General features: G+C 43.3%; 1 protein-coding gene and 1 pseudogene across 1 annotated transcript in view; both read left to right on the plus strand.

The window, feature by feature from the left end:
* The window catches only part of BLM (BLM RecQ like helicase), an 87,960-nt gene that overhangs the window by 43,149 nt on the left and 22,724 nt on the right, over positions 1-22,087 (plus strand). Inside the window, exons 9-14 of the mRNA XM_042940934.1 lie at positions 1,060-1,178; positions 2,058-2,171; positions 3,679-3,777; positions 3,978-4,126; positions 13,415-13,521; positions 14,897-15,057. Coding sequence (XP_042796868.1) covers positions 1,060-1,178; positions 2,058-2,171; positions 3,679-3,777; positions 3,978-4,126; positions 13,415-13,521; positions 14,897-15,057 — 749 coding nt within the window. The remainder of the gene's footprint in view (positions 1-1,059; positions 1,179-2,057; positions 2,172-3,678; positions 3,778-3,977; positions 4,127-13,414; positions 13,522-14,896; positions 15,058-22,087) is intronic.
* LOC122221589 lies at positions 20,424-22,084 on the plus strand (annotated as a pseudogene).

Genomic DNA, 22,087 nt, shown 5'->3' on the forward strand with positions numbered 1-22,087 from the left:
GATTCCAGATAAGGTTTCTCTTAGACAAAACAGACAAAAACAAAAACCAAAAAACCGCCGATGTAGTACATTTTGCAGGTGAAGACGTTGAGGTGCGGAGAGGTTGGATGGCACGTCTAAGTCAGACAGCCTGTAAAGTGGCAGAGCAGAAACGAGAACTCAGCTTCCGGATCTTTCCTTGACATTTACACGTATACGCCAGAATGAAATGTACTTACTCCACGTGCAGAAGAGGGGAATGTGGTGGATAGTCCTAAACAACCAACCAAACAAAAACAGTCGAAGTCCTAGAAACTGCCTGGCATGGGCTTCTACCATTAGCGAATGGAGGAGGTTGAAAATCAGAGACGAATCTTTTTAGTTATCCTTAAATGTGTACTGATTGTCTCACCGTTTTGAATTGGAGCTACACGGAGAGATGGGGACGCATCTCAGAATTTCTTTCTCTTCATCTTCTGCTGGCACACACAAGCGTAGTTCTACCCTTCTTTGATCTCAAAGGAAGATTGGGAATATTTCCTTATCGATAAAAGAGTACAGCGAATAAAATCTCAGATTTTAAGCGTTGAAAGGTTCTTACTAGTGATTTAAAAAACTGAGATCCTGAAAGCGCTTTCTGGATCATCAGAGAAATATTAAACCGTGTTCACCATGGTCTTTAGTGTTGTATATTTTATCACGTTTTAACTCTTTAAATATTGAATATTATCTAAAGTAATTATTTTCACCCTAATACTGTGATAGAGTACCCCTTGTACTGCATTTGGATTTCTCAAGTAGACTTTTAAAGCAATTGTCTTGCATTTCAGTTCCCTGCCCTGATCCCTGCTTTTGGCTTCACGTGTACCTACATAAGATGTCCTGATAATTTTCACACACTTAAATTGTCTAAATATTTTGGCTCATTCTAATACAGCAAACTGTTGGCACCATGGTGACTATCACTTGGTGTCCTGTTAATTACTTCTAAATATTACTCTGTGATTTACTTTTCAACTTTTGCCTTCAGCTCTCAAGATAGAACCTGATAGGTTTTGTTTATTTGTTTTGTCCTTTCAGGAGGTGGTAAAAGTTTGTGTTACCAGCTCCCTGCCTGTGTTTCTCCTGGGGTCACCATTGTCATTTCTCCCCTGAGATCACTTATCGTTGATCAGGTCCAAAAGCTGACTTCCTTGGATGTAAGTTAAAACACTACCAATTATAACTAAAAAAATACCCATAAAAACATGAAAATAGTTATATGTCAGTACTCTGGGTAACACCTTTTTTATTAAGTAGTTCCTGGATTATAAGAATCAATCAGCAGTTACGCATGTGAGCGAGTCTTTGAAAATTCTAAGGAGATAACCTTCTGTAGTTGAGTCTAGAAAAATGTACTTTAGCAAGAACGTTTAACCTGTGTTTTGCTGATGTGAATTTCTTGTACTAAATGTGAGGCTTTCTTTTATTCCTGCGAGATAAGCATACTGGCTGGTCCCTTAATACCTTAAAATGCATCACGTGAGCGCCCCGCCCACGTGCCCTCCTCCTCTTGGCTCTGGTTGAGGAAGTATATGAATGCATCCTCCCGAATCCCACAGATTTTCGAGGTTATGAGCCACCACCCCTCGAGACCACTGGTTTGATTTTTCTTCCCAAGAATGTCTTTGTGCCGTGCCAGTCACCACTGTGCAGCCATCCGTGATGCTTCCTGTGGCCCTTCCAGTGTCCTTGTGTGGGAAAATGCTGGAGATGCCTTTACCTACGCCAACAAGAGCCGTACATTGGGATGGGAATCTCCGGGGTACTGAGTTCATATCTACAGATAGGAAAAGTAACAGCAGTAAAGAAAATAGAAAAAAAAAAGAGAAGGAAGTAAACAATGGGAATATTTTGACTTATGCTAAGAAAAGTTTTCTTTTTAAATATGTGCCAATTATTTAATTATATTGAGACTGTCTCTCCTTTTGACAGGTTTGCTATGTGACTTGTGAAATATTTATGAAACTTAAGGATAAATATATGCTTAAGTCAGATTAATGTATAAAATATAAATTGTTTACTACTTTTATCCTTAGATTCCAGCTACTTATCTGACAGGTGATAAGACTGACTCGGAAGCTACAAGTATTTACCTGCAATTATCAAAAAAAGACCCAATCATAAAACTCCTGTATGTTACTCCTGAGAAGGTTTGTATTGATGTCATTATTTTAAAATATACTAGAGCTGTGTTAGGAAAACAATCTGGTTCTCCACCCTGAGTAGGGAAACACCCAGTTTCCCTCCTGTGTCTTCCTCCTTTACCATCACACAGAGTATGTCACTCCTGGTGACCAAATGTGTAGAGGTTTTTCCTCACACCGAGCTCTCTGTGACCCCAGCAGGGTGTCCTGCAGTTTAACTCAATTCTGACATGGTCTACACGGACAGTGTCAGACACCACAAGTTAAGGGATCGGCTCCACAAGATGGTTCCCACCCTTCTTCAGATGCCAATTGCAAGTAGAAGGTCCCCAGGTTACCCACAGTTTCTGTCCAGTTTGGCTGACAAATCGGAGGTTCCCGTGACTCCCTCCTCAGGTTGGATTAATGTGCTAGAGTGGCCCACAGAACTCAGGGAAACACGTTTACCAGTTTGTTAAAGCATGTGCTAAAGGCTGCAGATGAACAGTCCGATGAAAGGTCCACAGGGCGGGGACTGAGAAGGTCCTCAGCACAGGAGCTTCTGTCTCCAGGGAGTTGGGAATGTGTGACCCTCCCACGTCGGCGGACGTGTTCACCAACCTGGAGGCTGGTCGAACCCTGCGCTATTGGGACTTCATGGCAGCCTCCTCATGTAGGCATGACCAGTTATTAACTCCATTTCCAGCCCCTGTCTCCTCTCTAGAGGATGGGGGTGGTACTGAAAATTCCAAGTTTCTGATCATGGCCTGGTCTTTCTGATGACCAGCTCCTACGCAGAAGCCGTCTAGGAGCCCACCCAGAGTTGCCTCCAGAAAACAAAAGACGCTCTTAGTGCTCTTGTTACTTGAGAATCTAGAAGGGAGTGGCTCCTGGGTGGCTCAGTCCGGTTGAGGATCTACTCTTGATTTTGGCTCGGGTCACGATCTCCTGGTTAGGTTCATGGGATGGAGCCCCAGTCGGGCTCTGCCTTGACATCTTGAAGCCTGCTTGGGATTCTCTCTTTCCCTCTCTCTCTGCCCCTCCCCCGCTTTCTTGCCCTCTCAAGTAAATGAACTTTAAAAAAAAAGAAAAAGTCAGACATGTAACCAGCTGAACCACTCGGGAACTTAAGACAAAAGACAAGTCGGATGCTTGTCAAGACATGGATGCCAGATGTGGTCATGGCTACTGGGAGGTCACTGCTTCTAGGCCCTGTCACAGGTCCATATGTGCATGTGTGCATGTGTCCCCAGACAACGTGTATGCCTGCAATATACATCTGTAACCCTGTTACCAGTGTAAACGTGTGGTAAACCTCAGTGCTTGCTAAATGTAGTGAATATGCTAGAAGGTCTCATTTGCAAGTTTCCATTACTCCTGCTAATTCTCTTGGTACATTGAAGTTAAGTGCTCGTTTATGTGGAGGTTGTTGTGATACAGCTTCAGTTATAGTGGAGCTTGAAGACAGCAAAGTCTTTAAGGTGATGTGGTGTGTAATGTTTTCACATCTCTAACGCATATACTTCTGGTCTAGGTGTGTGCGAGTAATAGACTGATTTCCACTCTGGAGAATCTGTATGAGAGGAAGCTCTTGGCACGTTTCGTGATTGATGAAGCACACTGTGTCAGTCAGGTAAACACCAGCTTTTATATCTTGAAATATCAGTAAAGACGTACTGCCAATGGTCTGTATATTTGCAGAATAGAGAAGGGAACAGTGAATTATTCTATCTCGCTGAAGAATAAGGTGGTTCTGAATACAGTGAGCAGCGTTAGCTGTTTATGTAAGAAAGATGCAAATAGTCTGAAAAGCAGTATTTTCTTTCCAACTAGTGGGGGCATGATTTTCGCCAAGACTATAAAAGAATGAATATGCTTCGCCAGAAGTTTCCCTCTGTTCCAGTGATGGCCCTTACTGCCACAGCTAACCCCAGGGTACAGAAGGACATCCTCACTCAGCTGAAGATTCTCCAGCCTCAGGTGTAAGTTGCTGGAAGGCATGAATTTAAAAACCCTGGGGCAGTGGTTCCCACAGCACTGCACGCGAGAATCACGTACCGAGCTTTAAAAATCCTGGTGCACAGATTGCACTCGATGTCAATTAGATCAGAATTTGGGGGGCTGGGAGCCTTTATGTTTTTAAAATTCCCCAAGCGATTCCAGCGCTCAGCACAATTTGGGAACCAAAGCCCTCGGGCTTTTCTTTACTTACTGAAATTAAAACTATCCTAAATACCTATTTTGGAAATAGGGACAAAGTATGTACTGTACCTGTTAATAATTTATGGGACCTGTTATCGTCCCGGTAGCGAATTATCTTTGATTTATCGAATTTCGGCTCCTACGTATTCTAGAGTATACATCAGGAAATAATCGGATGACCCTGCTTTGTCGTTTTCCTGAAGTCCCAGGATGTTGAAAACAGTCCAGAAACTGTGTATATGACAACGTTTATACTTTGTTTTCATCTCAACAGCAGAGTGCTTCTTTTGGCCACCAAATCCATAATCACTGGTAATGGAAACCACTGTAAACATTATCACCACATATATAGGTTGTACTGGATCGTTTCTTACCTCTGTGTGAGTTTGTGGACAGGTGCATTCTCTGATAGGCTCATTCACTCAGCAAGTATTTACTTAACAGCTGTTGTGTGCCAAGGTTAAAATATTTTTCCCTTCTAACTTACTGGTGGGTGCTTTGAGTTTGAGGAATGCATGAAGGAATGACTAGTATATTGGGGTGAATATTTAAAAGCACCTCTTTTGTTCCTTTGGAAATAAAGACAGTAAGCCGGCTCTGTCAACACTGTCATCAGTAAAAGCAGCATTTCTCAGCAGGTTATGAGAAGAACCGAAAGGCCATGTGGAGGGTGTGAGGGGGTCAGGAGAGGAAGAGAGCTGTAAGGACCTTTGCAGATTAAACTGGCATTCTTGAGCACACAGATCTTAGAGTCCTCCAAATTTTGTGTGTGAAGTCACAAATTTGGAATGGAAGGTTTTCATTTAATCTCACTTGCGGGAAGGATGTTTGTGTAGAATTTGCGGGACGGGGAGATTTTGCTTCCGTAATTGATATGCATTACATTATTTTAGGTGTCATACTTCAGGTTCTAGTGAATAACTTACATGCTAGAGATTTGCTTCTTTAAGTACTACATTTATCTGTGAAAGCTTTTTTTTTTTTTATAGGCAAATGTTTTAGCTTTTTTTTCCATCAATTTATACCAGATACAGCCTACCGTTCTTCTAGGCCAGTAATATTAATTGCTAAATCCATGGAACTAAAATTGTGTAAATTCAATTCACTTTTTGAGTAACTTTTTGTAAGTATAGAATTTGTCATTTTTGTTTGAATAAACATTGCACATATGTATTTAGAGACAGACACCTTTAATATCTTTTCCTAGTTTTGTGGGGAGATCAGCCTAGAAAAGCAATAGATTGTACATTTCCTGAGTCTAGCATGTGGTGCCCTGTGCATAATTGGCACTCGGTAAGAATGAATAAATGGAACATATGGAGGAATTTTGGTAAATGTGGGTAAAATATGAAAATTTGGGCAAGTCTGTTGATTCCTTAATATATTTGGTACTTCTATATTTGGGAGGGTTTAAATCTCTTAGTGGAAGTAAAAGATTTTTAACAAACACTTTCTGGTACATTTTTTCCTGATCTTTTTTGCCAGTAGGCCCCTTGTTTGGATTAAATTTACCCAACTGCTGCTGCATCACGGCCCTGCTGAAGGCAGGTGTCCCCAGAGGTGGGGTCCTGGCCCCCATGGTCTTCTCCTACTGCTAGTCTGTGATAATCTTCTTCCTCTTTGGGAAATACGAGGGTGGATAATAAAATAGACTTTATCCCTTTTCCTTAGGACCTTAAAATATAAACTGAGAAAGAGAAGAGAGACAGCCATGTATGGACAGTAGATACAACAACAGTATTAGAATACAACAATAATAACAGCTAATAGTCACATATGTAGCCTATACAACGTGCCAGTTACTGTTCTTGACATTTGATGTGTATTGACTCATTTACCCACACAAAAGGCTTCTGAGGTAAGTTCTCCTGTTTTCCTCACTTTGTGGATGAGGAAACTGAGGCACATGGAAATTAAATAATTTAAGCAAGGTCATATGCCTCACAACTGTGGGAGTGAAGAGACTTCAACCCAAACAATCTGGTTTTAGAGCCCTTGAAATACTTTCTAATAAATTGCAGAGTGAAGTAAGTGGTAATTAGAGATGTAAATTATGACTGCAGGAACTCAGGAAGGCAAGATTGATGATAACCCAGAATAACAACTCCTTGTTAATGAGGCGGGGGTCAGATAGGGTTTCATAGAAAGGAAGAGGGCTTTGTAGGATGAGTAGTCTTTTTTGTAAGCAGCTGTAGTGAGATATAGTTTACATGCCTTGAAATTCACCTATTTAAAGCAAGCAATTCTATGATTGTTTTTAGTTTACCCACAGGGTTGTGCATCCCGACCGCTGTCTAATTTTAGAACATTTTTGTCTCCCTTGAAAGAAAGTCCATACCCATCAGCAGTCAGTTCCCACTTTCTCCCATCTCCCCAGCCCTAGACAACCACTAATCTGCTTTGTGTATTTATAGGTTTTTGCCTCTGCTGGACATTTCATATACATAGAATTTTACAAAACGTGGCCTCTTGCGACTGGCCTCTTTCACTTAAGTGTAATGTTTTCAAGGTCCATCCGTGTTGTAGCGTATATCAGTACTTCATTCTTTTTTATTGACAAAAAAATGTTCCAGCGTATGGGTACTCTACATCTTACGTATTCATTTATCACATGGTGGATATTTGGGCTGTTTCCACGTCTTGGCTCTTAGGAAAACCGTTACGAGCGTCTGTGTCTGAGCTGTTGCGCGGACACGCGCTTCCATTTCTCTCGGACGTATATCAAGCAGGGAATCGTTGGGTCACATGGTAACTCTTTGTTTTACTTTTTGAAGAGCTGCCAGATCATTTTCCAAAGCGGCTGCACCACGTTACATTAACTTCAGTGTGTGTGGGGGGGGGGGGGAGGGGTGCAGTTTCCCCCCACCCTCCCCTTCCCCATCCATGTCACCACGTGTCTTTTCAATGGTACCCATCCTACTGGGTATGAAGTGGTGACATTTTAACAGGTGGAGAGTGAGAATTCAGGGCTGAAGTTCCTGGCATCAGAGTCCAGATCAGATCCAAGGAGCGGTGAATAATCGGTAGGATAAGCAGAGCAACCCAGGGAAGGGCCAACCCCGGGAAGGAGGCTTGATCCCATATCGTGGGGGGGCCTTGGCGTTTTGTGATGCTGAAGCGTGTGGACTTTATCCTGTGGACAGCTCGACCTGGGAAGTGGTGACCTGAATCTGATGGTAGAACGATGACCCTGGCAGTGGAACAGAAGGTGGAACAGAGGAACAAGAGATCAGAGGCAGGACGGCCCGTAGGAACCCCACCGTAGCGTTCTAGGAGAGAGGGGACGGTGGTGGAAACGGGAAGAGGACGGAGGGGACAGGGTCAAGGGAAAGCACAGTTGCGTCCGTAAGACTGGCAACCAGTGGCGTCAGAAAGGTGAACGGTGGAAGTTTATGTTAGTTTCTGGTACCATTGACCACGGACATGCAGGAGAGGGGGTGGAGGGATGGGATGGGTGGTGAATGTGATTTTTAGATCTGTGGTGTGGGGGGTGTTCAAGGGGTAGTAGACGTGGCCACGTCCTCGGTCTTCATACTTTCTTTGGTCACAATGTGCTTCCTGAAAGAATTGGAAAGCTGTACCCCTTGTATATCTCTAACCAGACACCAAAAATGTTTCAACACGAGTTTTAAATAAAGAGAATGAGGTCTATTGTAAGTAACATTTTTAAGTAAAATTGTTACCTAGCCCTTTTAAATGTATCCAGTAGAATATAAATATAATAGCAATTTTATACCTACTTTCACTCACAAAACACATTAAAATGTTTAATTTTACACGTCTTTAAAAATATCTTTAACAGATATTTTACATCTTTCCTCTTCCTCTTTGAATTCCTATTTCTCTTCAGTTTTCCTCACAGATTTTTATCCTAAGGTGATATATTTTTCTGCATGAAATCTTGTTTACTCTATCATATCTATAAGAAAAATATGTATACAAATGTATGTATATAAATGAAAAGTTGCTTTTAAATTTCCCATACTAAAATTTTCTTCCAGATTGAATTATTATAATGATTAGTTATATATAACTGATCAGAATAGACATTTTTTTCAATTAGCTGATACATCTGTGGATGAATCGACTCCGTCCATATTTCTTGTTTTCGTAGATGTAAGCAGTGAGAACTGTTACTCACGTAAACTTGTAGATGGGAATGGAAAGCATTTTATTTTAGCAGCGACACTCAATTATTTGAGTTTTTTCTGACGTCTATGCCAAAATTACATAATGATCTGTCATCAAAAATTATTTTTTATGATCTGTCAGCTGACAACTCAACTAGGTCCTTTAAATTTTGTGAGAAGCAAAGACCTGTAAACTCTCTGACTGGCAAAATAAGTCAGATCATTACTCACTTTACTTTTTCTGGGAAACATACTATAAAAAGGTTTTCCCAAGATTTATCTAATGACCATTGCATGTTCTTGTTCCCCCTTCACTTAAATGAGTCTTGTATCCAGTATATTCGGAAGAGTTGGGGAGATCAAAACGCTGTTAGTTTCAGTAGGCCTTTTCTAATACATTTTGACGTGTGTTTTTATTGTAGGATACACTTTTAAATAACAGCCTTATCAGAACTTTGTGGCTGCCAGTTAGCTCTTTCAGATCCCGGGACATGACTCTGGAATGTAATTGGCCAAGCAAGTGTTCATTGCCAAACCAATCCCCTACATTAAAGTTATTTCCATTTATTTAAAGGGAAGAGTCTGTCTTGGTTTCTCAGTTCACATGAACTATTTAGTGCACATTCCCATGACAACTATCTCAGCTTCAAAAGCAACTAGAGCTTGAGCACAAATTGATTCCATTTCCCGACACATCACTTAAAATGACAGGAGTTTGATACCCTGGACCTAATCATAGTTACCATGTTAATGTCAGTTGATATCAGTACTCCCTCAGTGAAGATACAATGGAATCTCAAGCTTTTTTTTAAAAAAGTAAAATCTTTATTGAGATACAGTCAAGGTGCCTGGCTGGCTCAGTTGGTGGAGTATGTGACCCTCTGTCCTCCAGGTCGTGAGTTTGAGCCCCACATTGAGCAGAGCCTACTTAGAAAATAAAAATAGATAATTGACACATCATAAAATTCACCCATTTAAAGGTTAGAATTTAGTAGGGTTTTGGTATTTTCACAGCGGTGTGCAACCACCCCCCATATCTAAGTGTAGAACGTTTCTGTCACCCCAAAAAAGGAAGCTAGCACTCACCAGCAGTCACTTCCCATTCTTCCCATCTCACGTGTCCATCATCTCCCCCCGAGCGGTGTTTTCAAGGCTCATCCGTGTTGCCACATATATCAGGACTTCGTTCCTTTTTATGGCTGAATGATCTGTTGTGTGGGCATTCCACATTCACTTACGTATTCTTTAGTTGGTGGGAATGGTCTCTGACTGAATATTTGGAAATTCCAAACATCCCATTTTCCAACAGGCCAATAAGACAAACTCGAGGAGACTGTTAACATTTTCATCAGAGCACATGGTGCACCTGCTGCATTTAGTCAGTGGCCCCTGTGCTGGGCTTGGGCAGTCGTTTTGCAGTGGAGATTCTTGTTTTGGTTTTGAGTCTGAGGTCTGCAACTTTATTTCCTAATCTCATGTCACTTTATTATTTTTAGTAATTTGACTAAGTTAATTAGTTAAACATTTCTAAGTTTTTTTCAGTTAGGTCACAGGTTTTAAAACTTTTTCAGATTACATGCCAGTTTCCGATCACTGCTTTATTGAGAGGTAGTCCATGTATCATACAACTCTCCCATTTAAAGTGCACAATTGAGTGGTTTTTAGTGTACTCAGAGTTGTGCAGCCATGACCACAATCAATTTTAGAACGTTTTCATCACCCTGCACAAAAACCCACGTCCAGTAGTACTCACCCGTCTCCCCCTCACAGCCCCCTCAGCCCGTGGCAACCACTAACCCACCTTCTGTTTATAGACTTGCCTATTTGGGGATATCTCATGTAAATGGAATCATGTGATCTGTGGTCTTTTGTGAGTGGTTTCTTTTACTTAGCACAATGTTTTCAGAGTTTATTGTTGAGTAATATTGTTTTTTGTCTGGCTACGGCACATTTTCTTCATCTGTTGGCGAATACTGGTGTTGTTTCCATTTGGGGCTATTACACATCGCTCTGTTCACATACAGGTTTTTGTGTGGCCCTGTTTTCATTTCTCTTGGGTCTGTACCCAGGAGTGGAATTGCCCAATTGTACGGTATCCCTGATTTTCACCTTTTGAAGAACTGCCAGACTTTTCCAAACATGCCCACCGGCAGCATAAGTGGGTTCTGATTCCACCTCTACGTTTTGACCCCGAGCTCCTTTTTTTTTTTTTTTTTTTTTTTTTAAATCCATAACCATTGTTGTGCAGTCACAGGTTACAGTGTAGGTGACAAGACACTTCCTGATGGTAGTCATGATGTCAGCGTCATGCTGGGGTGGGGGGCTCCTGCACCATTCCCAGCCTGCGCCCAAGGTAACTCAAATAAGTTGTAACATTATCTACATCATTGGTACTCCTGGGCCGTTCTTTTTATGCCATCGTTTTATCAGGACCGTGGTTTCCTTTGCTGTGGCAGTGATTATAAACAATTGACTGAGAACGATCAAAACAGTCCATGGATGAGGCAGTCTTTTACCTCCTGCCTCCACCCCGCCCCCGTTGTGATCCACTACCCACCCATTCTTTGGCCATTTCAAGCACTAGAAGGGAGGACTCCGTGCTGTGTGCACGTGAACAGCCTAAGAGGCAGGTTCAAAGTGCCGGTTAGCAGCAGTCTTGCCAGGCTCCCAGAGTGCTGCATCCTGTGACAGCAGCCAAGGGCGCTGCACTTTACTCCCAACACAAATCTGGAAAACCCTCACGAGACATGAAGCCCTACCAAGCGTTTCTCGTACTTTGATTAAAGAAAATTTCACCTGCACACCCGCACTACATTCAGTTTGCTCCGTGTGGTGTCCTGGAGGTTTTTACCGCCAGACCAGTGCGCGGCCGTGAAGTTCAGGACAGGTGAAGAGCAGGGTTGGTTGGTCGGTCGGTTTTTATAAGGTGAGAGGACGGCCGCGTAAAGGGGGCAGGCGGGGCGGGGGTAACGCGCAGGGTGTCTCGGCCACAGGAGTGTCCTCAGATCAGTCTTCTCGGGAGACAGTCCACGTGCAAATGGAGGACCCGCAGACTGACTCGTTGGCAGTCGTTGTCTTTGCTGATGTACCTTTAGAAGATCTTTGTGAAGTTGGGGTACGCGTACCCCTGTTTCAGACCACTGGTTGAGAAAGAAGTTGGACGGCGGTTTAGAAGTGTGAGGAGAAGCCTGAGTCGGGGCGGGTAGGGCCGACACTCAGTGCTGCTTAAAGAAGGCAAAGAGGCCCCCACTGCAGGAGCAAGCGTAGGAAGCAGAGAAGGAGACAGAGAAACTCGAGGGCTCGGCAGGGAGGGAGCAAGCCCGTGGACCTGAAACGGTCGGTGCCAGTGGAGGCTTTCAGGGACGATGCCGACGACACGGAGTGACAGAGGGGCCGGAGAGTGAGGTCTGAACGGAGACCGGCGCACACCCTGCAGGCAGCCCCACTGCTCTCCGGCTGTCATACCTGCAGGGCGGTCCCGTCAGGAACGCGGCTGCCCCCCCACATGGAAGTCGTTCGTTCATCCTAAAACCAAAGAAGTTGATCCTTTGGAGCCTGGGTTAGTGGGGGAGTCCCTGCAGGGCCCGGGACCCCGTAACAATCCCCTCACCTTTCTTTAGTTTTAAAAGCTTAGGGGCCCCTGGGTGGCTTGGTCGGTTGGGCGTCCGACTTCAGCTCAGGTCATGATCTCACGGTCCGTGAGTTCGAGCCCCGCGTCGGGCTCTGTGCTGACAGCTCGGAGCCTGGAGCCTGTTTCGGATTCTGTGTCTCCCTCTCTCTCTGCTCCTCCCCAGTTCATGCTCTGTCTCTCTCTGTCTCAAAAATAAATAAAAGTTTAAAAAAATAAATAAATAAATAAATAAATAAATAAATAATAAAAGCTTAGATACGGGGGGGGTGCCTGGGTGGCTCAGTCGGTTAAGCGTCCGACTTCGGCTCAGGTCATGATCTCACAGTTCGTGGGTTCAAGCCCCGCATCGGGCTCTGTGCTGACAGCTCAGAGCCTGGAGCTGCTTCAGATTCTGTGTCTCCCTCTTTCTGCCCCTCCCCCACTCTCACTTTGTGTCACTCTGTCTCTCAAAAATACAAAAATAAAATTTAAAAGCTTAGATAAAACAATCTTAGTAGCATGGTAATGGCAAAAGCCAGAATGGAGGTGACGAGAATTGAAATTGGTTGTGTGGTCAGTTGGTTGGGGGCGTGAGTGTCTTCTGAGAAATTTGCCACTGGCGGGCAAGGCAGAGGTGAGGTGCCACCCACAGGGGAGCGCAGGGACAAGAGAAGCTTCTGCTGTTGGGGGTATTGGTGGCCCTAGAACATATTCAGAGACAAAGGGGAAGAATTGGCAGACGGGCCTGAAATACAAGAGCAGAGAGAATGGAGAAAAGCCCCCTGAGGAAGCAGGAGGGAGGAGGCAGGTGAGCCAGCAGAGCAAGGGGGCACATGTGTGTCAGAATCAGCCCATGCCCTTTGGGGCGCAGAGCACAGGGCAGCGATCCGTGATCCGGAGGGCTTTGGCTCCCGCTGCTGCCCTGCAATCAGCTCTTTATGTCCGCCATCAAATTTTGGGAACATTGGCGCCCTAAAGTGTGTGTTTTCTCTGTGACTTTTCAGTTTTATCCACCTCTGCTTGTAATTGACCTCGTCTTAGGGACCGGGCTCCTGACTCACCTGTCCTCTCTACGTGTTATCTTCCACAGCCCTCCTGATTCCTTGTCATCTCGTCCCACAGACATTTGTTCCCTATCACCGTTCCCTCCGCAAACTCTTAACCTGACTTCCCCTCGAGCGTCGTGTAACGCAAGCTGCCAGGGACCATCGTCCGCTCAGGTGGCTTGATCATTAGATTCGCATTGTGGAAAATCGGTGTTTGATGTATAAAAGTGAGTGAAACTATATTTTCTCTTAATAACAAAATTTTCTCTTTGGGGCTTCTAGGTTTAGCATGAGCTTTAACAGACATAATCTGAAATACTACGTGTTACCGAAAAAACCCAAAAAGGTGGCGTTTGATTGCTTAGAGTGGATCAGAAAGCATCACCCACGTGAGTACATGTGACAAATTATGTCTAGAAGTAATAAGTAAATATTGTGGTATTGGTACCACGATAGAATGTGTGTGTGCATGTTAAACATCGCTTTTCCCATGACAGTAGCACTAACTAGCTATTTATAGAACAGCAAATCACAACTGCCTCCCTGCTGGAAATTGTAAAATCCCATTTGGTTTGATAACAATAAACCCTAAGAAGAAGTATATGAGATGACCCTCCACACACACACCCGTGCTGTAGTTCGTGGTTTCGGCGTCTCTCCTCTGGTCCCTGTCGGTACGGATTCTAGCAGTCTCTGTGTTAGGGGCTTCTCCCGAGGGTCTGCCTCGGAGTTCTGTTACCTAAGATGAGAGATTGCGAAACTCGTGGTAGTTTTCCACGTAACCCCCCCTGCTCCTTTCCCAGAGAGAATTGTTCTTGGTGACCACCTCTGGTTCATGTTTTGAAAATTAGTATACGTGTTTGTTTGAGCAAATCAGACCGTGCAGAGAGGTAGACCAAGAAGTCGTCTGTGATTTCCCTTCCAGACCCCCTTGTCCCGGGTGGCGAATATAGATAGCACGTTTTTGTCTGCACCTTTGGCTCTGCCACGGAGAGAGGGCTTTTTCTTTAACGCCTCTCATTTTGTGGTTTTCAAAACGACACATAGAATACGTGCTCCTTGAAGAAACCAAGAAAGCAACAAAAAGAAAGAAGCAAAAGACAAGAGTCACCTCAAGACAAGTCGCCGGGGCCATCTGGAGTTTACTTCCCTCCAGCACTTGTTTGTGTGTGTTTCTTTCCATTAGCGTACTGTGTGTGCACTTTTTCTACCCTTAACCCGCTCTGTACCTTGAACATCGTCAGGGTTCCTCAGAAAACTTGGAAACCACTTAATAATTACGGTATAGTTTTTTTCATGATGTCCTTTCTTAATTAATCCCCTGATGGTGGCCATTGAAGTTTTTCTAACTTTCAAAAGTAGAAACAAAACTTTTGGCAGAAGCCGTGGTACCCCTTTATTTCCTAGATGAGTTTCATAGAAGGAACGGGGTCAAAAGGCAGAAGCATTTCTAAGGCTGATGCACACTGCCTTACGCTTCCCACAATGTTCGTGGAAGGGTGCCTTCCCGCTGCACGGCCAGTGTGAAACAGCCCGGGCTTCCTCCAGGCCCACCTAAGGAGTCATCTGGGGGCAGAACGGAAGGTCCCATCCTGTCTTCTCCAGTGCGTGTGAATTCGTCGCTTGAATCACTCTACGTCTGTGACCACCACCCTCTACTCTAGCAATACCCTGGAGGTCTGCTCGCGGTGCACATATTTCTACGAACACAATGAAAATTGTGTTGTTATTTACGATTAAAACTCTGTTTTGGTTTCTCGGCAGATGACTCTGGGATCATCTACTGCCTCTCCAGGCGAGAATGCGACACAATGGCTGACACTTTACAGAAGGATGGTCTCGCTGCTCTTGCTTATCACGCCGGCCTCAGCGATTCTGCCAGGGATGAAGTACAGCACAAGTGGATTAATCAGGATGGTTGCCAGGTAACATTTTCTATAATAAACAAATCAAGGAAATGATCTTTTATAGGACACGAGCAAACGTGCACACACAGGATGAAAATTGTTTTTACTTTAAAGACAGTAAACATCGGGGCGCCCAGGCAGCTCAGTCGGTTAAGCATCCAGCTCTTGATCTCAGCTCGGGTCATGATCTCATGGTTCGTGAGGTCGAGCCCCGCATCGGGCTCCTTGCTGACAGTGTGGAGCCTGTTTGGGATTCTCTGCCTGTCTCTCTCTCTGCCCCTCCCCCTGCTCATGCTCTCTTTCCCTCTCTCTTTCGAAATAAATAAACATAACTAAATAAAAAATAAATACCGTAAACATCAAAAGAAGACTGAAATTTAAAAACATCTTTTTGAGACTTCCAAAGTTGCTTTTTCTTAAATAAAAAAAATTTTTTTTTTATTCAGCTATAATTCGCCCTTTCAGAGTTTACAAGTCAGTGGTTTTCAGTATGTTCACAAGGTTGTGCAACCACCACCACTGTCTAATTCCAGAGTATTTCATCATCCCCAAAATAAACTCCATACCCATTAGCAGCCACTCCCCATTCCACCAACCCCCCAGCCCCTGGCAACCACTAACCTAACCACTGCTAGTCTGTCTATAGGTTTTCCTGTTCCTGGACATTTCACGTGAGTGAAATCATACAGTATGTGTTCTTTTGTGGCTGATTTATTTAGCATAATGTTTTTAAGATTTATCCACATTACAGCATGTATCCATACTTTATTTCTTTTGTGGCCAAGTAGCTTCCATGGTAGGGATATAGCCTAGTTTGTCATCCATCCATCAGTTGGTAGACATTTGGTTGCACCCGCTTTTTGGCTGTTGGCGCATAATGTAATGCTTCTGTGAACGTCTGTGTATGTGTTTTGTGTGAACACGTTTTCAGTTCTCTCAGGTGGGTACCTAGGAATGGAATTGCCTAGTCATACGGTAACTGTACGTTTAGCTTTTTGAGGAACTACCAAACTGTTTCCAAAGCAGCTACAGAATTTTACACTTCGAGCAGCAACGTGTGAGGTTCCAGTGTCTCTGCCTTCTTATTACTACCCATTATTGTCTTTTTTACTGTATCCATCGTAGGGGATGTGAAGTGGCATCTCATTGTGATTTTAATTTGCATTTCCATAATAACTAATGGTGTTGAGATTTCTGAGATGACAGATTTATCACCCAAGTGGATCAAGAGGAAGACAACTAAGAACACTCTAGGCATCTCCTATAGCAGCAGGTGCCGGCCTTGGATAGATCTTTCTCAGTAACATGGATGACTTTGAGGAAAACAACTAAATAACTTTTTTAGCCTATGAAGTTTTCAGGTCACAAAAAGGGAAATTACCCTGAAGATTTAGAGGAAAAACATCTCTCAAAAGTATTTTCTAATGGAAAACAGAAGAAATCTTAGAGTATATTAGCCTAGTGTCCTTGGAAAGATGTCAGAAGACTTGACTTATATGAACCAGACGCACTCTACCATAGGAAGATTACAGGCTGAGATGAAGGCACAAATAAAAATGAAATTTATCCAGATAAGAAAATGCACGAAAGGCAAAACAAATAGAATTATGTATCAGGACACAAATGGTTCAGATCAGTGCAGACATTTGCATCAATGAGGTAGCGAATAACTTGAAAATGTGAAGGAAAGAAAACAGATTAAAATTAGGGGAAAAGAGGAAAATGGTATTTGTTGGTGTCAGGGCATCCGCCTAAGAATAATAAGTGTGTCCAAGAAGGAAGTCAGGACAGTTGGGGTAGATACAACAGGCAGATGTGTTCTAAATGAGTACATAAGAAATATTTAACCAATGTAAAAGCTTTATTTCCGTGTCACTGGGGGAAAAGGTAAACGTAGACACAGTTCACCGCTTTGTTGGATTAACGAAGAGCTAAAAGAAATTACATTCACCAAGATAAAGAAATAAGATACTCTACAGAAACCAGACAGACCTGAGACTGTTTCACTAAATGACAGAAGCAGGACACGCGGTCTTCAGAATCAGAGAAGGGAAGCCTGGGACTGAAGAATTTCACAGCCAGCTCATTGTCACGTGTGTTGAACACAACGGAAGAGCACTTTCAGATTGTGAAGTCCAGAAAGCAGATCACTGCCTTGTCGTCAGTGGAGTAATCACAGATGCCAGTCCTCCCTACCTTGTATATTTCAGCAAAATTCCAGTGGGCTTTTTTTTTTTTTATTATTATTCCTCTGATAGACTTTTTCTAAAGTTTGCCTGGAAGAATATCCCGGTTTAAATAACCGAAGGAATTTGGCAAGAAAAGGAAAACACATGAACACTGGCTTTGCAGTACATCACAGACACATCGGTGACACAGAAATCCAGAATTCACCTGGAAAACGTGTAAAAACAGTGTGTGGCAAGGAAGGCACTGAAAAATTAAAAAAGGAGGGTGATCCAACCAGAGGTACCACTTACCTACTGGGAGGGATTGTTTTGGATCCTCCTATCAAAATCACAGGTAAGTAAAGCTGTTGGTATTTTTAAATGTAGGAGCCCTGGCTGGAAGAGAACCTGAGCTTAAAAAGAGCTCAAAGGGAAGGAATTGATAGAAATGATTAAAAACCTATATACCTAAACACTTGCGTGTTGGTGAGCAAAATTAAAGGCAACAGCAAACTGGGGAAATAATGTCTTCAGCAAATAAAACATCCCATAGAGTGTAAAACTTTGATAAAGACATGAATCTCAAATAGTAAATTACCCCACGCTATCAAGAGACATCGAAAAGGAGCTGAGGGTGCTTAGGTGGCCCAGTCGGGTAAGCATCCGACCTTTGACTTCGGCTCAAATCGCGATCTCATGATTCCCAGGTTCGAGCCCTGCATCTGGCTCTGTACCCACAGTGAGGAGCCTGCTTGGGATTCTCTCTCTCCTTCCTCTCTCTCTGCCCCTCCCTCACTCACACACGCACTCTCTCAATAAATAAATAAACTTAAATGTTTTTTAATAAAAAATGAAAAAAGGAGCCAGCAAAGTCTAAGCACAAATGTATCCCAAAGTGCAACTTTGCTAATTATTAAATCCAAATTTAAAAACAGTGAGCGACCATTTTCACCTCTAGTATTAGCAGACTTCTATTAACTGTTGGGGTCAATGCTGTAAGAGGCAATTTCCTACAGTGCTCCTGAGAGCCTTTCTGGAAAAGAATACTGTAGACTGTACAAGAGCCTCAGATCTGAAATATGGGCATGGAATTTACATGGCTGTTTTTTTACATTTTTTTTGTTGTTTTTTAATTGAAATATAGCTGACAGACAATATTATATTACTTTCAGTTCAGCACAGTGATTTGACGATTGTACTTACCACTTATCACCACACAAGGTTATTGCAATGTTGTTAACTGTATGATAGTGTTATATAAACAGCCTAAATGTCCTGAGAGAGTGACTGGGTACATTATAGAGCATTCCTGACATTGAAAATGGTTTGTGAAGAATTTCATAATGATTTGAAAATGTTCAAATGTCAACAATGGAAAAACGTAGGGACAAATAGAATCCAGAAGTGTGAGATCTCAACCATAAAAAAGAAAATTGAAGGACACCTGGGTGGCTCAGTCAGTTAAGCATCTGACTCCAGCTCAGGTCATGATCTCACAGTTTGTGGGTTTGAGCCCCGCATCGGGCTGTGTGCTGACAGCTCAGAGCCTGCTTGGGATTCTCTGTCTCCCTCTCTCTGCCCCTCCCTCGCTCACTCACACTCACTCTCTCTCTCAAAAGTAAATAAACATTTTTTTTAATTTAAAAAAAAAAAGAAAAGAAAATTGAATAGAAAAATAGAAAAGAAAGAAATAGAAAAATAGAAAGAAAAGAAAAGAAAAATAGATGAGAAAAAAGCCAAATATTTTCAAGTTCTTTAAATCTCTACGTATAGTATAACTATTCCACAGTACACATGCATACAGATAACGTATTTGTATATATGTACATAAAACACTTGATCAAAAATATGGTTTTAAAAAATTGGTGAGTTTTTGTTTGTTTTCAGACTAGCTAATCCTTACCGTTCAGGTATAATAATACAGTCACTGGACAACCTTGATCTTGTTAGATTTGTGAGATAGAATAAAAACTTCATTGTTTTTCTTCACAAAGAAATTATTATAGTCTGGCGTTTTAAGAGCAACACAGAAATAAAGAAGGAAGTAACAGCTCGACTAAGCCAGTTTTCCCAGTGACAAGGCTAAAGGCTTTCAGGGGAAGTTGGCTTCAGGGTCACCTCCCTGGGAGCCTGCAGACTGCCCCTGGCCCACCCCTCGACCTCAGGAGACCTTGACCTTGGGAGACTTGCCCTTGGGAGCCCCCCTACTTGTGGGACCGCTGCAGACCATGCCCTGTGGGCCTGTGGGCTGCCACCCCACTCTGCACAGCCTCCCCACCTGCTCTCAGCCACTAGAGGCTCTGGCAGACTTTCTCTCTCCAAGGACATTTCCTTCGATAAAAGTGCCATAGATCTGGGGGGACGACTAGCCTGTAGTTCAGGCCACAGCCGTCACCAGTGTGGACAAACACGCCCGTTTGCTGTCAGCCTACTCCACCGCATGCCGTTCCTCTCCCTGGTGCCCAGTGACCGAAATCATGTCATCGGCCTCAGTCTGGCTGCCAGGTAGTTTGGTTGCTTTTGAAATACTGGTCTCGCAGCTTTATTTGTATAATATAATTTTGCCTGGAGATGTAATGTTTTTGGGTTAATAAGCCCTAAGTTTGCAACTGCCATGGTTATTCTTGAAAATGGTTTTTTTTACTAAAAATCAATTTATGAAGCTCCTGAAGTTCAACTGTCACCTTGGTTTTCCTAAGTAATTTGCATCAGCCACGATGCATGGTCTCCAGTCTTTTTTTTTCCCCCTAATATAAGCAACTCTCAGACTTTTACCCATGTGAGTTCCAATAAAAATTTCACAAGTTTTTACTTTGAAATCAGCTGTTGAGGAAAAGAAGCTGGTGTGTGATTGATCAGCTGCTCCCACTAGGGAAAAACAGATGGTAAACACGGGCACAGGTGACATTGCCACGTTTCCTGAAGCATCAGAGACACTGGCAGTGGTCATCACCCTGGAGCTCCTGAGCGACCCGATCATGACCATGACCTCGGTGCTACGGCTGTGTGGGCAGTGCCCCTCATACCTCCATATCAAAAACGTAAGAGAGGGGCACCTGGGTGGTTCAATCGGGTAAGCATCTGACTTCAGCTCAGGTCAGGATCTCACGGCTCGTGGGTTGGAGCCCCACATTGGGCTCTGTACTGTCGGCTTAGAGCCTGGAGCCTGCTTCGGATTCTGTGTCTCCCTCCATCTCTGCCCCTCCCCCGCTTGTTTTCTGTCGCTCTCAAAAATAAACATTAAAAAAAATCAAAATTGAAAAAAAAAAAAACGTAAGAGAACTAGATGTGGCAGCACGTTCGGAGGTTACTGATTGCTCTTGAGTCTGGCCCCTTACGTGACAATACCAAATCCATGAGAAAGTGCCTGCCACCCCACCACACGAGCCTCTCTTTACCTTTTTGGGTCTCAGTAGTAATTGCAAATTATCAATATGAAGATCTCACATTAGTCACGCAAAATAATGGGACCAACTTAAGAAACTAGATTGTTGTTATATATTTTTTTAGTGGTCCACCAGAGTCGGGAGGCAGTAACCCCTGGGTTACTTTGAGTTAGGGTCGCTGCTTTTGGTGTAGAAGAAGGGAACTGCCAGGGTACCAACCTTTCGGAGAAGTGGTCGGGGTTGAGGACAGTCCTCGAGTGGAAGAGAAGGAGGTGCCTTGCACAAATAAAGAGTGACGGTGAGGATAAACATTTGGATCATGTCGAGGTGAGCTTCCTGTTGCCCAAGCTAACTAGCAAAAAAGAAGAAGACCAAGCAATAAAAAGTACTGCAGAGAAGGCGTTGGTTCTCAGGTTTGGGAGAGATGAGGATCCTGTCTGTCTGCAGCCAGATGATATTCCTTCTAAGACGTCTTCTGACCTGAGTAGAATGGCTGCCACGTATCTGGTAGATGTGGACCGAACTCCCGTTCACACGCGCTATTTTGACATCAGTTATATTCCATCTACTGTGTTCTTCTTCGATGGGCAGCACATGAAAGTGAATTAGGGGTCTTCTGATCACACTAAGTTTGTGGGAAGTTTCAAAACCAAGCAAGACTTCATAGATGTGGTTGAAGTAATTTATCGAGGAGCAGTGAGGGGAAAGCTTATTGTCCAAAGTCTTACTGATCCCAAGAATATTCCCAGACGTGACCTTCTCTATCAAGACATTTAGCGCATTCACTACTGTCAAAGTTGAAGGAAAAAGCACATCGTGAAGCAGTACCTGAACCCAGCTGTGCCATTTTCCTGGAGTCCTTCGGACGTGTGTTTAGCGTCCCAGCGGAGAAGAGTGCTGACTTGGGTAGAAAATACCCCACCCCCAAGTAGAAGACCACGCTGACAACCACCATGAGCAAGGATGCTTAAATGTTCCCTGCAAACCCCAGAGCAGTCAAGACGACTGGGGTCACTTTGCCCAGCGGGATTTTTTTAAATTTATATTGTGCTTCTCTTTAGTCTTTAAGATGATACAGAATCCTTCTGAACATTGGCGAGTATATTTATGTTGATTTTGATATACAAGTAAGATAGGAAATCACTTCCCGTAAGAGCAGAAGTACTTATTTTTTACCCTAAAGGTACCCACACACATACCCTCGCCCTCACCTGTTTCTCCACTCATGTATTTGTCTCATGCTCTCCTGTCTCCAGTCCTTGTTATCTCAGTTTCTCTTGGAATAAATGATTCTCTACCGATAGGAGAAAGGAAGGGAGGAAGGAAGGAAGGAAGGAAGGAAGGAAGGAAGGAAGGAAGGAAGGAAGGAAGGAAGAAACTAGATAGTTGTATAGAGTGCATTTTAAAGTAAAATAGAGGATAGAGCTTTTAGAGGCATCTGTGATTAAAATGTGTCTTTAGGTCTGTCATGAGTCTAACAGGCTTTTGCTCTCC

Source organism: Panthera leo, chromosome B3 (assembly GCF_018350215.1).
Source record: "Panthera leo isolate Ple1 chromosome B3, P.leo_Ple1_pat1.1, whole genome shotgun sequence".
Lineage (NCBI taxonomy): Eukaryota > Metazoa > Chordata > Mammalia > Carnivora > Felidae > Panthera > Panthera leo.